We start from the raw sequence: 13,161 nt of genomic DNA, 5'->3' as shown, positions 1-13,161 counted from the left end.
AACGTATGTAAAATGTATCTGAATTTCTTATGTCTTTATCATATGCCTCAATTTTTGGACTATTGAGTTTATTGGGGTTTAGGATTCTTGTGTTTTCCCATATAAATTATGTAAGGGAGCCAGCTAGAACATCCCTACAGTTTCACATTTACTGACCTTACCTGTTGTTTACAAAGTATGTTCTGGTGCATGTAATGGAAAATCATCATCATCATCATCATTTTATTTGTATGCTGCCTTTCCATAGTTAAAACAATGCTCAAAGTGGCTTACGAATATCTCATAGGAAAGAGTTGCTTGCGAAGTAGCTCCCAGCGAAGTAGAACAGCATCAGTTCAGAATTATATTTTTCAATGTTATTATTTTGAACCTTTCCTTTCCTTTCCTTTCTCTATGTTCCCTTTTCCCAATGTCAGAAGGATGAGGTGCTGGAAGTGGAGTTCACTTTGGAACAGATGTGAGTAACACTTGAGATGACAAAGGGTATCAGTTTAATTTATTAAGTGTAGACCCAATGAAATTAATACATGCATCGTAATGGACACTTTATCCTAGTAGGGGGAAAGGGTGGGTATTTGGCTCAGTTTGCACTTAAAGGCAAGTCTACCAAATTCACACTTTCTGAAACAATACATGAGCTGAAGCACAGCCGTACTTCACAAATTTCCAAATTTTTCAATGCAGTTCTGTAGCCAAATAATGCATCCAAAAAAATTCATTTTCTTTCTTTTAATTAGGCCAGATTTTCCTGAAAGCCTTGCTACAAATGGAGTACTGGTGGTACGTTCTTTTGTATTCATACCTATTATACCTCTTATTTCTGAATTTTTATATGGAAAAGTGGGTGTTTGAAATAAATAAGCAAATACTTCCTTGCCCAGGACGGCTGATCCTACCACTAGGCAGAGTGAAGTGGGCACCAGTTTGGGATGTCGTGAGAGGGCAACACATTTGCTGACCTGTGTGATGGCCTCCCTTTTGCTCTCAGACAGCTGTTTGAGTTCCATGCACAGACAAATTCATCCAAAAGACAATTTCCCTCTGTTCCTGATCACCTGATGGGAAGCGAAGGGAGGGGAAAGGTGCCTTTTGGAAATATTGCCTGCCTGGGGGAGATGTCTCTTGAACCCTGTACTCTCACCAATCAACTAATGTAATAAGTGGGTATGGTTTAAGGAAAATTGCCTTGTGGGCCAAATTGGACCCCTTTGGGGGCCAAGATTGACCTGTGGTCCGGAGGTTCCCCAGTCCTGTTCTGTAGCACCCTGGCTTGGACTCTATGGGCCTCAGTGCTGTGGGAGCTGCTTTAGGGGGCTCCCGTTTGCCAACCACAGGTTCAGTAGTCATCTCATCACTAGCGTCAGACTCGGAGTCAGGAACCTAGTATGGTGGTGGCTCTGAGCTAAGAGCCTTCAACAGTTTGTAATAAATGACACTGCCAGGACATTTGGTGTGAGAATAGAAGTGTATACTGACAAATGTTACCCTATTTTTTATATGAAATGTTGGAGGTCTGCAGTTGCTGTCTTTTACCTTGCAGTCTCGGGAACTTGGCTGTCTAAAAGTAGAGGTGAATGGAAGAGAAAAGAAGAAAAAAGGTAGAAGTAAGTTTATTAACTATTTTACCTAGCTAGCTATCAAGCACACAGTCCTCAGAGAACTTCAGTGCAGCCAGGATTGAAATTGGTACCAGGTGCATTGAATAAGGACTCAGTATCGTTGGACCCACAAGGGACACGGGTGGCGCTGTGGGTTAAACCACAGAGCCTAGGGCTTGCTGATCAGAAGGTCGGCGGTTCTCATCCCCGCAACGGGGTGAGCTCCTGTTGCTCGGTCCCTGCTCCTGCCAACCTAGCAGTTTGAAAGCATGAAGTGCAAGTAGATAAATAGGTACCGCTCCGGCGGGAAAGTAAACAACGTTGGCCACATGACCTTGGCTGTACGCCGGCTCCCTTGGCCAGTAAAGCGAGATGAGCACCACAACCCCAAAGTCGTCCGCAACTGGACCTAATGGCCAGAGGTCCCTTTACCTATACTTAGATCCAGCTTTAAACACCATCTCTATATCACGGGCTGATAATGTAAATGTTGAACACGTTTCAACAAACAGGTGGTAACTCTCCTCCTTTCCTTACTTAGCACTGGTACCCTTGACTCCTGGCATTCGCTGCAGAAACTTTGGAAGCATAAGATGACATGTAAATGTCTCTCATTTCCTCATTAGCTCTGCAGACAGATCCTACTCTTGCTCCAACTAAAAATATGCTTTCTGTGTGCATGATTGCTTTCCACCCGCTCTCCTGACACCACCAAATCATAGCTGTCAACTTTCCCCTTTTCTTGCGAGGAATCCTATTCGGATTAAGGGAATTTCCCTTAAAAAAAGGAAAAGTTGACAGCTGTGCACCAAATCCCCCTTCTTTTGCTGCAAAATTTCGCTGCTTTCCCATGTGGGGAATTGTATTCCCCCATCACCGCCTGCTAAATAACTTTTGGAGAGTGCAGTTGCAATGGGGAAGAAGGTATTATGGTCATCATTGTGCAGCTTTCTCCCCATGAAAACCCCACCCCCACCCCAGCTCTCCAAATGCTTCTTAGCAGGCTGGGTGGCTTTGAGCATGTTGCTGTTTCTTGACTTGGCCTAGCTCTGTTGTAAGGATAAACTAGGATAGGCACAGGTATGCTGCCCTGGTCTTGGTAGGAGGGGTTACAAATATTATAAATAAAGATGTACTTCTGTGCAGTGCTTTTTTCTGAGGGTACGCATACCCCTAAACATTTTGTGAATCTAAGTTCAGCCTCATTGAGGGGCAGTATTTCAATATAAGTAGGAAAATGAGAGTAGCCCTAAACATTTTTTTAAGAAAAAAAGCACTGCTTCTGTGTACTTTAATACTGAAGTTCTTTTGTGTTCTCTACTCTGCACTCAGGAGAAGAATTCACATTTACAGTGAAAGGATCCCTTGAGGATACACAGAGCATTTTACTGGGTGGTCGTTCTAGATATGCCCCTCCCAACTCCACAGTGTTCCACTATGTCAAGTACTATAACCCACACCTGGAAGTGGAATTCCCAAAGAAATGCTGCATTTGTGTAAGTAAGTTGTGTAACCCATTGTGTAAGTAGTGTAAGTAAGTTGTGTAACCCATTTTAAATGCCAAGCTGAACACCATCAATAAAATCTGCAGGCTGTGCTGGCCAGAATACTTAGCACAAGTCAAGCAAATTGCACTTTCTTTGCTCGCTTCACAATTTAGTTCTGCTTTTATAATTTGGTTTTTTCTAAGGAATGTGTAATTTTTTACAAGGACTAGGGGCATGGGAAGTTATGAATGGCATTAGAAACTAGAAATTGAAATTAGGAGAGAGGTGGTAGTTGCGCCCACCCTTTGGAATGCCCTTCTATCAGATGTCAAGGAAATAAACAACTATCTGACGTTAGACATCTGAAGGAAGCCCTGTTTAGGGAAGTTTTTAACGTCTGATGTTTTATTGTATTTTTAATATTTTGTTGGAAGCCGCCCAGAGTGGCTGGGGAAACCCAGCCAGATGGGCGGAGAATGAATGAATGAATAAAATAAAATAAAATAAAATAAAATAATAATAATAATTGTTGTTGTTGTTCAGTCGTGTCCGACTCTTCGTGACCCCATGGACCAGAGCACGCCAGGCACGCCTATCCTTCACTGCCTCTCGTAGTTTGGCCAAACTCATGTTAGTAGCTTCGAGAACACTGTCCAACCATCTCATCCTCTGTCGCCCCCTTCTCCTTGTGCCCTCCATCTTTCCCAACATCAGGGTCTTTTCTCTTCTCATGAGGTGGCCAAAGTAGTGGAGCCTCAACTTCAGGATCTGTCCTTCTAGTGAGCACTCAGGGCTGATTTCTTTGAGAATAGATAGGTTTGATCTTCTTGCATTCCATGGGACTCTCAAGAGTCTCCTCTTAGCTAATTATTAGCTATGGAAAATAGAGAGGGAAGTGGACACAATAGTGAATGCTCCACCAAACACTGAAGCTGCACCCTATCCTGCAATGCCCAGCTCTGCATCTGGCAAAAATGTCACCTCCAGGTTACGTATTCTTAATTAGTTTTATGCAGTCATAATGAGGCCATAGTAGTTGGTTTAAAACAAACAAAGAAATGCAAAAGCTGGCCTTTTAAGAATAGCGTGTTCCATTGTGCTTAAGAGATTCATGGTGCAGGTGTCACATATTCAGACGTTTGGAATGCAGCGAGCTCTACCTGTGTTTAAAGGACCTAGAATCAATTGCTTATCAGTCAATGCAAAATTTAATGATCAGTTACACTTGATCATAGAGATGGAAGAGAAATTCAATTCAGTTTTGTTTAAGGAATCTACTTAATTTGTGGTTTCTGAAATAGTACACAAACCAAAACACAGGCATTCCGCAAAATGTGTGCTTCTCTGAATTTTGCAATGCAGTTTTCCAGTCAAGTAATGCATTCCAAGAATGCATCTGCTAGGGTAAGATGTGCATACAAATGCATATATTAGTGAAAACAACATAGAAAAAGGCATTATATTAGGGGAAATGGCTTTGCAAAAATGTGTATATTAGGCAAAAATGCACTAACATGCTATTTTAAAAATGCAAACTGGTGAACTATTGAGAACTGAATTAAATATGGGAATAGTGAGAAACAAAGAGAAACTGACATTGACAAATTCATCCATCCCTAGTCACGACCCATTAAAATGAATAGAAGTTAGTTGTCCTACTGCTTTTGATGGGACTTAGTTACGAATATTTAGTAAAATCTTAAATACTTCTGGGCCCTATTATCTCCAATAAAGACAAACAATAACCCCCCCAGGAAGCTGGCAGTGATTCATTCTGGCGCCTCACCACATTGCTGGTGGGGCTTGTATTTTTATGCTGTGAACCGTCCTAAGATCTACAGAGGGGGGTATACAAAATGAATCAATGAATGAATGAAATCTCCACATGTGGTGGGAATGTACAAAAATCCAGCCTTTCTGTCATTTGATATTTAAAGAAATTAATAAAACAATTGGAAGTCAAAGCACAATGAGATTTATTAAATATATTTCAAGGCAACAATCTGAATTTACGTAATAAAGAATTAGGAAGCCATTTATTTATTAGTAAGCAACATAACCAAACACTAGAAAGACCTTTCTGGCACAACGTTAGACAATTGGTACAAAACAGTTTGGGAAATATCCCTCCTTGAGAGATTAACAAATAAACTACAGTTGACATGTGGGCAGATCGAGAAAGATGGCTTTACCCCAGTGTTGTTAAATTTCATAATATATGCCAGTTTTCCAGAAAACCAACAATCCCCCCATTAGCATTTGGCTCAATCTAATTGCTCTAAATTTAAAATTAAACATAAATTATTATCCTCACTTTGAACCCTGCTCTCATGTTCATCTATATGCCAACACTTTATATTGTTTCACTGATAACGTAAGAGGAAAAATGACTATTACTCATATTGAATCTAAGTACAATCACAAGGGCTCCTGACTAGGCATTTAGCTATGTGATATTGAATGTTATCTGTCAACTCTGTTCTATCCTGTTTCCCCTTTGTTTTTGTTCAAACAAATTTATGAACTAAGAGCTTATACATTGAGCACTAATAATGAACCATATGTTGTAGATATTACTGCAAATTTATTATGCTATTTTTGTGATACACAAATGACACACAAAGACTTGGTCTATTTATTTGTGTCATTCATTATTCCTATGATTCTTGTTTATGAAATCCAATAAAAAGTTATTCCAATAATAATAATAATAGGAAGAAATGATGCAAATGGGGGAATTCTGCACAGAATTATGTAATTTATTTTGTGCTGTTTACACAATATATCCATTACTTGTAATTCTGCTCTCTAGTCATTGCAGTAGGAGACAGGCAACTTTTTGGTAAGCAATATGCCTTTTGGTTTTAAAAACGTATTGTGTTGTGACCATTTGTTTTTCCTCCTTCAGTGTTCACATAAAGGACACACAAACTCCCTAACTTTGCCCTTGCATCGGCTTCCCATAGGAGAGAGAGTGGAAATATCAAACGTGAGTCCTGATTGCAAACAATTTTATTTTGTTTTCTATGTGGGTTGTAGTCCAGAACATCTGGAGAGCACCTGGTTGGGTAGGTTGATTGAAGATTTACATGGAGAAAATGTGGTTTAGTAATTTGTTTGTCTGGATTGTAGCTGACCATTGATTCTTCGAGTGGTGAGATCTGTATGTGATCAAACCTTTTATATGCATAGGACTCCCTGTTATTTTTAATAGAGAGAGTTGATCCATCCATCTGAAGTAATTTGCATGCAGATTTGGCCTTCTCTTGAAATGAGTGAAGAAGCCATTCTGCGTGCAGGGAGCCAGTGTAAGCTTGAAAGTAGTTCTGAGATAGGGGCAAAATGCAGTGTACAAAGATGCAGCATATACGCAGAGAAGGACATTGTGGGTGTTACAGCTTTGAAATCTGAAACATGTCAGAGAATGGATAAGCACTGAACCTGCATCTGCGGACCTATTCTTCATAACCTGAAGTTAACTCCCTGAATGGTCTGTTGCATGAATGTTGTAAGTTACTGGTTTATGCATTTTGTAAAGCATACTTCCCTTGTGTAAACTGAATTGATGGAGTCTGAGAGCAATGAATTGCAAGACATCACATTAGGATGGTTCAACTTATTATTTATTATGATCATCAGGTTGGACTAATAAAGGAGGAGAACAAACAAAATTCCTTTGAAGATTATGGAAATCATAACTTTTTATTTTTCTTATAGGACAAAGAATATGATGTATTTGTGACAGCAGAAAACTGGTAAGCATTTCTCTCCTTGCAGTGACTTTGCAGTTCAATCTTTGCTTTGTTTTCTATATATATATATATATATATAATTTAAAAGAATTTGCAGCTTTCTGAAATTGCTTTAAAAGTAACCTTCCCTTCTGAGCATCCTTCTCTACTTGCCTTTTATAGGTATGAATGTAGTGCTAAAGCACTCTGTGTAGGAATGGGGGAAGGCATGGATTCAACTTCTGATGTTTCAAGCTAGAGCAGTGACAATTTTTCAAAATTTGACACAATTTCTCTTTTTGTCATTTGGATTTTGAATGCATTTTTAAAAATAAAAATAATGAACTCAGATTTGAATCTAGGATTTTTACTTCCACCTTCTAGATTCTTTAAACTGGTTGGCAGCTCTTCATTGTTTTCAACTTTGGCAGTTTCCAAATATGAAATACTATGAACTTACCACTCAAATGCGAAATATTGTTCCAAGTTTTTTATCAACTGCTGTTAAATACTGCATACCTTTACATGTCAGCTGTCAAATATTGCCAAATACAAATTGTTGACAGCAAACATTGGAGTGCTGGAATTTATTCAAATCATAACGCATATATTATGTGTATTCAGCTGCTCAGGTTTATGATATGAGTTTGTGTCATCTAGCCAGAATGACCTAGACATGCGCTTGGGATTTGATGTATGCCCAGAGGAGCAGGACTTCATTTGTAAGCGCAAGAAATACGTTGCTGCTGCTTTGAAAAATGCTCTTAATCTTCAAGAAGATCTGCAGGATGATGAGGTATGATGTCTGCCACAATGTAAGATGAGCAGAGAAAATGGTGGCAAAGGGATTCATATATGTCCATGCCACATGTTTATCCATGAATAATAATAATAATAATAATAATAATAATAATAATAATAATAATAATTTTATTATTTATACCCCGCCCATCTGGCTGGGTTTCCCCAGCCACTCTGGGTGGCTTCCAACAAAGATTAAAATTACATTAAAACATCAGTCATTAAAAACTTCCCTAAACAGGGATGTCTTCAAAGGTCTTCTAAACATGAAATAGTTTCTATTTCCTTGACATCTGATGGGAGGGTGTTCCACAGGGTGGGCGCCAGAGGCGTAGCAAGCTGCTCAGGCTTCCGGAGCAGCAAACACGACAAGCACCTGGGGGTGGGGCATTGCTATGTTGTGCGCATGTGCAGCATCGCTACGTACAACGCACGTGTTGCTATGTAGCAACGCTGTGCATGTGTGCTATGTAGCAGGTTTCTGGCGGTGGTGCTGGCAAGCCGCGGAACGAGGCTTTTTACTGGGCGGCTTGGGAGGAGCCAAGGAGCCGAGGGGCAGGAGGGGACACTTCTCTTGGGTCGCTGACGCCCCTCCCTGACCTGCCCCTCACCTCCACCCACAGCCCGAGCGGGAAGGAAGCAAAGCGCCGAGCAGGTGAGCGAGCAAGCCGCTGAGTGAGGCTTTTAACTGGATGGCGGGGCAACGGCGCCCCCCGCTTCCCAAGCCTACAGCGAGCCTGGGGAAAGGGGGAGAGCTTTTCCGCTTTGCTGGCAGCCCGGACAGGCCATCATAGCCGTCGCTATCACAGCCCATCCCCAACGCACCCCCTTGCAGGTGCCACTACCAAAAAGGTCTAATTCATATGGTCTAATTCATGCATAATATCTTGCACATTCATGTATACTATTGTAACATAAAATACTTTTTTGCCTTACACATATTTAAAGTTAATCCCTAGTGGGAAGAGGATGTGTGGAGAAGTTGGGCCCTGAAGGGAGAGCTCTGGAAGACTAAAGCTCGCCACACTGTGTGTAGTTATTCTGAGGGGAGGTGTATAGAGACAGAAAAAGAGCAAGAAGCCTAGACTGTGTGAGCAGAAGTTAATAAATGATTCCGTTAAGATTTGTTTGCCCTAGTGTGCATCATTATACACTTGCCTATCTTGAACGGTATTCACCACTGTCAGAAATCAGCTTCTTTAGGTCCCAAGCATCCTGAGAGTGCCAGGACTACCTGTGTTTTGGGGATGCTGTCAGCATCAGTGTAATGCTCCACAGCTGTTGCCATCTCCTCCAACTCACCTGTGCTTTCATGTGAGCAAGCTGGGAAACAGACAACTTAGGAGGCAGCCCAAGCATCACCAGTTCCTGCACCTTCCATTTTAATGCCCCTTCACTAAAGGCCAAAATGAAGCATGGTGCTGAGCAAATGGAAATGGGGAGGGCATTCCATAGCCAAGGTTCCAGAACCAAGACTAAGATCCACATTTCTACTCATTTTGTGATGCAGTTCTTCAACAAAAACTCTGTATCTTTGGCAAAATTGCATATAAAGATGAGTACTAAAATGCTGGAGAATATTGTGAGAACATTTTATTTAAATATATATATTAACGAAAATCTAGTGAACTCAATTTAAGACTGAGGAAAGTGAGAGAAACTGAAATTGATAGAATCTTCCATCCCTGATGAGGTTTTGGGATATGTGATTAAGCTTTTTTGTTATTAAAAAAAGTGTGTGCGATTCTGCTCAGTCCTTCAATCTTCCCTCTTCTGCAAATTTGTGAATAACTGATCTCAAATTTATTCAGGTTCCCATTGTGGCTGTGATGACAACAGCAGGTGGCGTAAGATCCATGATTGCAATGTACGGCAGCCTATTAGCTCTCCAGAAGCAGAATCTCTTAGACTGTATTTCATACATCGCTGGTTTATCTGGGACAACATGGTAAGGAGAACATGGAGCAAAACTATTAGGGATGTATCCAAACCTGCAGAATTTCCCTACAACCTTCTGCCATGGGGTAATCACATGAAGTGACGGCACATTTTATGTGTATCCCTTCAGTTGTTGTTTAGCATTCAACATCCATGGAAAACTTTGTACCACATGAAATAGAAGCAAACCTTACTGTACCTCCCTTGCATAGCTCCTGCCATTCCTCCTTTGTTTAGCATAACAGTCACTTTATAAAACCAAACAATAACAAAATTATTTACGCTGAATTTGTGCAATTTTACCAAGGATTTTTTTTTTTTTAAGCACAAAATAAGCCTGGTGACTTCATGGTCCTGATTCTATGGAACCAAGCCTTGTCACCACAACTACCTCCCCTTTTTTCGGATTTATTAATGAACGGAAAATACACTCAGTGTGATTAGAAAAACAGAAATAAAAAACCGAGTCTGTAGTTCTAGGGAAATGAAGCACTGTATATATGGATTTCAAACATTGTCAGATGCTGAGACTAAACTGCAATGCAACACAATACAATCAGTTTCCTAGTCTTGATATGAGCATAGGCGACCCTTTGGAAAAGCTTCCTACATAAGCAACAACAACTTACATTGTTTAGGAATCATAAGCAACTTTCAAATCAGTTAAGAGTCAGATTATTATTATTATTATTATTATTATTATTATTAGAGGAGAGAGTGGGTAACCTTCGTTGCTGTTTGCATCAGATTTGCAAAATCCTTTGAACCAAACGGTATTTCAATGAAAACTTGTTTTATATATGAAAGTGATGCGGAAACTTATTATGAAAATAGGTGAGGATAATTTAACTGGTCCTTTGCTTCCCTGGATTGTTGATTGGGTGCAGATGTGGGGTAAAATGCTCCTGATTGGCAGGATGCTCCAGATGAGTTGCTCATCAAGTAGTCACATCAACTAGGGATAGATAGATCAGTCTAATTCACTTTCATATGTATTCATTTTAATTCCATTCTGTTCCATTCCTGTTTTAATTTGCATTCCTGCCCCCATGAGAACTCCGAATAACATTCTAACCCAGAAAAAAGACATACAGACAGACATTAGTATTGTTTTATATGAGCTTAAAGCTGAAATAAAGTGATTGATTGACAGACATAAAGTTGTGGGGTGGTCCTAGGCCTGCCTTTTGACGTTTATTTTCTTCTTTTTAAAACAGGTGACGGCATGGCTTCTTCTGAGTGGATTGAAAATGGGGCTGCAAACACTCCTGAGAGCAAATGTCTCTGGGACCAATATGGGTCCTTGAGAGAAATGGGATGTCCTTGTGTCCCATTGCTCCAGGGGCATTTACAGTCTCATTTTCAATGTGCACAGTGGCAGATGCTGTGCTTTCCAGCTGCTTGGAGTAGCTATTATTACCCTTTTCAAAAGTTGTGCCTTTTTAAAAAAGCACCCCCAGACCACCTCAAACAATTAGCGTTCTAAGGAAGGCCACATTCTGATGTGCACAACCGTCCATGGGGTGCAGATCAGGTGAGTTTGCCTTAGAATGTGGATGCAAAAAAAATCCTTGAGCATCCCTGATTAGCTGCCAGTTGATAAGTGACCGTCTGCATTTGCCCAAAGTTTGTGGCCAATTTCAATTTTAGCTTCTCATCTTTTCTCCTTTTAAATTTTATTTTCCTTAGGACCATGATAAATTTATATGAAGATGCCAATTGGTCGCAAAAAGATTTGGAAGCGCGTATCAGTGATGCTCGGAAACATATCACGAAAAACAAACTTTCCTGTTTTTCTCGGAGGCACTTAACATACTATGAAAAGGAAATCTGTCAGAGGCACCGAGATGGATATAAGCTATCTTTTATAGATCTCTGGGGGCTCATTCTTGAATCCATGTTTAATGATGAGGTATTGTATTAATACTTTTGGGGGGTGGGTGGGAAGCATAATGTGGGCTGGCATATGGGGAAGATATGAAACAAATTAAGCACAGAACGGGGAAAGGGTGTTTGCTATTATTTCTTTAATTTACATTGATAGCACACCTGTTGTGAAGAGTTGGGATGGAAACAACCACACAAGCTTGCATCTAAATATATTAAAATATTGGGCAGTATCCACTGAACCATTTTCACCATCACAAGGAGTTTTAGCTGGGCAATGGAGCTTTTCTGTTCTCTCTCTGTATGTCTCCTGTGTGCCCCATACATTTGATCTGGAAGGTTGTGGGGGATCCAGAACAGATTTATGGGGTATGCTTGGAGAGGAGAGGTCAGGAAATCATAGAATTGTAAAGTTGTAGGGAACCCAAGAGTCATCTAGTCCAATCCCCTGCAATGCAGGCATCTCAGCTAAAGCGTCCATAACAAGATCCCCCAACACTCTGGAGGTGGTACTGGCGACTGCAGTGGGAAGGAGGAATTGGCAAACGTTGCCTCTCATAGGTAAGGAGCAAAGTCTGGGACTGACCCAATATGAGGATGCCAAGATGTATTATGACAGGTTCTATGTGAAATTTATTTGTGTCAATGTCTCTTCTGCTGACTGTTGTTTTTCCCAAACAGCCCAATCATCGCAAGCTCTCAGATCAACGACAGGCTGTGAATCTGGGTCAGAACCCACTTCCCATCTACCTTGCTCTCAATGTCAGAGAAAAATACAGCACTCTAGATTTTAAAGGTAGGGACAAAATTATGTGAGCTTGCTTCGAAGGCTGGGGGCCAGGTGAAGACTATTGGTTGACATTTCCCCACTAATAGATACTAAATCTCCTGGCGATGGTGCAGCACAGATTGTGTGTTGTGTACATTTTTATAAAGAATTATACCTTTGTTTCAAAATCCTAAGAGAATTCTTGGATCTTGGACATTGAGTGCTCTTGAGTACAGTGGTACCTCGGGTTACAGACGCTTCAGGTAACAGACACTTCAGGTTACAGACGCTTCAGGTTACAGACTCCGCTAACCCAGAAATAGTACCTCAGGTTAAGAACTTTGCTTCAGGATAAGAACAGAAATCGTGCGGTGGCAGCGCGGCAGCAGCGGGAGGTCCCATTAGCTAAAGTGGTACCTCAGGTTAAGAACAGTTTCAGGTTAAGAGCAGAACTCCAGAACAAATTAAGTATGTAACCTGAGGTACCACTGTACTCATTCTCCCTCATTTTAGGCCTGCTCTATACTTGAAACAATGACCACATGGAAAGTGCTCCCATAGAGTGATAGCCCCGAGTACTGGCTTCCTTTGTAAATTACTCTTGTGGCACAGAGGGTTTTCACTTCACTGTCAGCTACAGATGAAGGTGACCCATTTAGGGAGGTTAGTAACACATTATGGCTGCCATGCGGAGCAGTTGATGCAAGAATGCTGTTAAAAAAAGTAAAGGGACCCCTGACCATCAGGTCCAGTCGTGTCCGACTCTGGGGTTGCGGCGCTCATCTCGCCCTATAGGCCGAGGGAGCCGGCGTTTGTCCGCAGACAGCTTCCGGGTCATGTGGCCAGCATGACAAAGCCACTTCTGGCGAACTAGAGCAGCGCACGGAAACGCCGTTTACCTTCCCGCTGGAGCGGTACCTATTTATCTACTTGCACTTTTACGTGCTTTC

The 13,161-nt window shown here is 41.1% G+C and overlaps 1 protein-coding gene across 1 annotated transcript in view; it reads left to right on the top strand.

The window, feature by feature from the left end:
• Positions 1-13,161, top strand: part of LOC117045051 (cytosolic phospholipase A2 epsilon-like) — a 44,080-nt gene that overhangs the window by 20,072 nt on the left and 10,847 nt on the right. Inside the window, exons 7-16 of the mRNA XM_033145840.1 lie at positions 417-457; positions 738-780; positions 1,541-1,604; positions 2,931-3,094; positions 5,994-6,074; positions 6,803-6,840; positions 7,477-7,612; positions 9,429-9,565; positions 11,245-11,467; positions 12,124-12,238. Of these exons, the coding sequence (XP_033001731.1) occupies positions 417-457; positions 738-780; positions 1,541-1,604; positions 2,931-3,094; positions 5,994-6,074; positions 6,803-6,840; positions 7,477-7,612; positions 9,429-9,565; positions 11,245-11,467; positions 12,124-12,238 (1,042 nt within the window). The remainder of the gene's footprint in view (positions 1-416; positions 458-737; positions 781-1,540; positions 1,605-2,930; positions 3,095-5,993; positions 6,075-6,802; positions 6,841-7,476; positions 7,613-9,428; positions 9,566-11,244; positions 11,468-12,123; positions 12,239-13,161) is intronic.

Source organism: Lacerta agilis, chromosome 1 (assembly GCF_009819535.1).
Source record: "Lacerta agilis isolate rLacAgi1 chromosome 1, rLacAgi1.pri, whole genome shotgun sequence".
Classification (NCBI taxonomy): domain Eukaryota; kingdom Metazoa; phylum Chordata; class Lepidosauria; order Squamata; family Lacertidae; genus Lacerta; species Lacerta agilis.
This window is presented reverse-complemented; position numbering and strand designations above follow the sequence as displayed.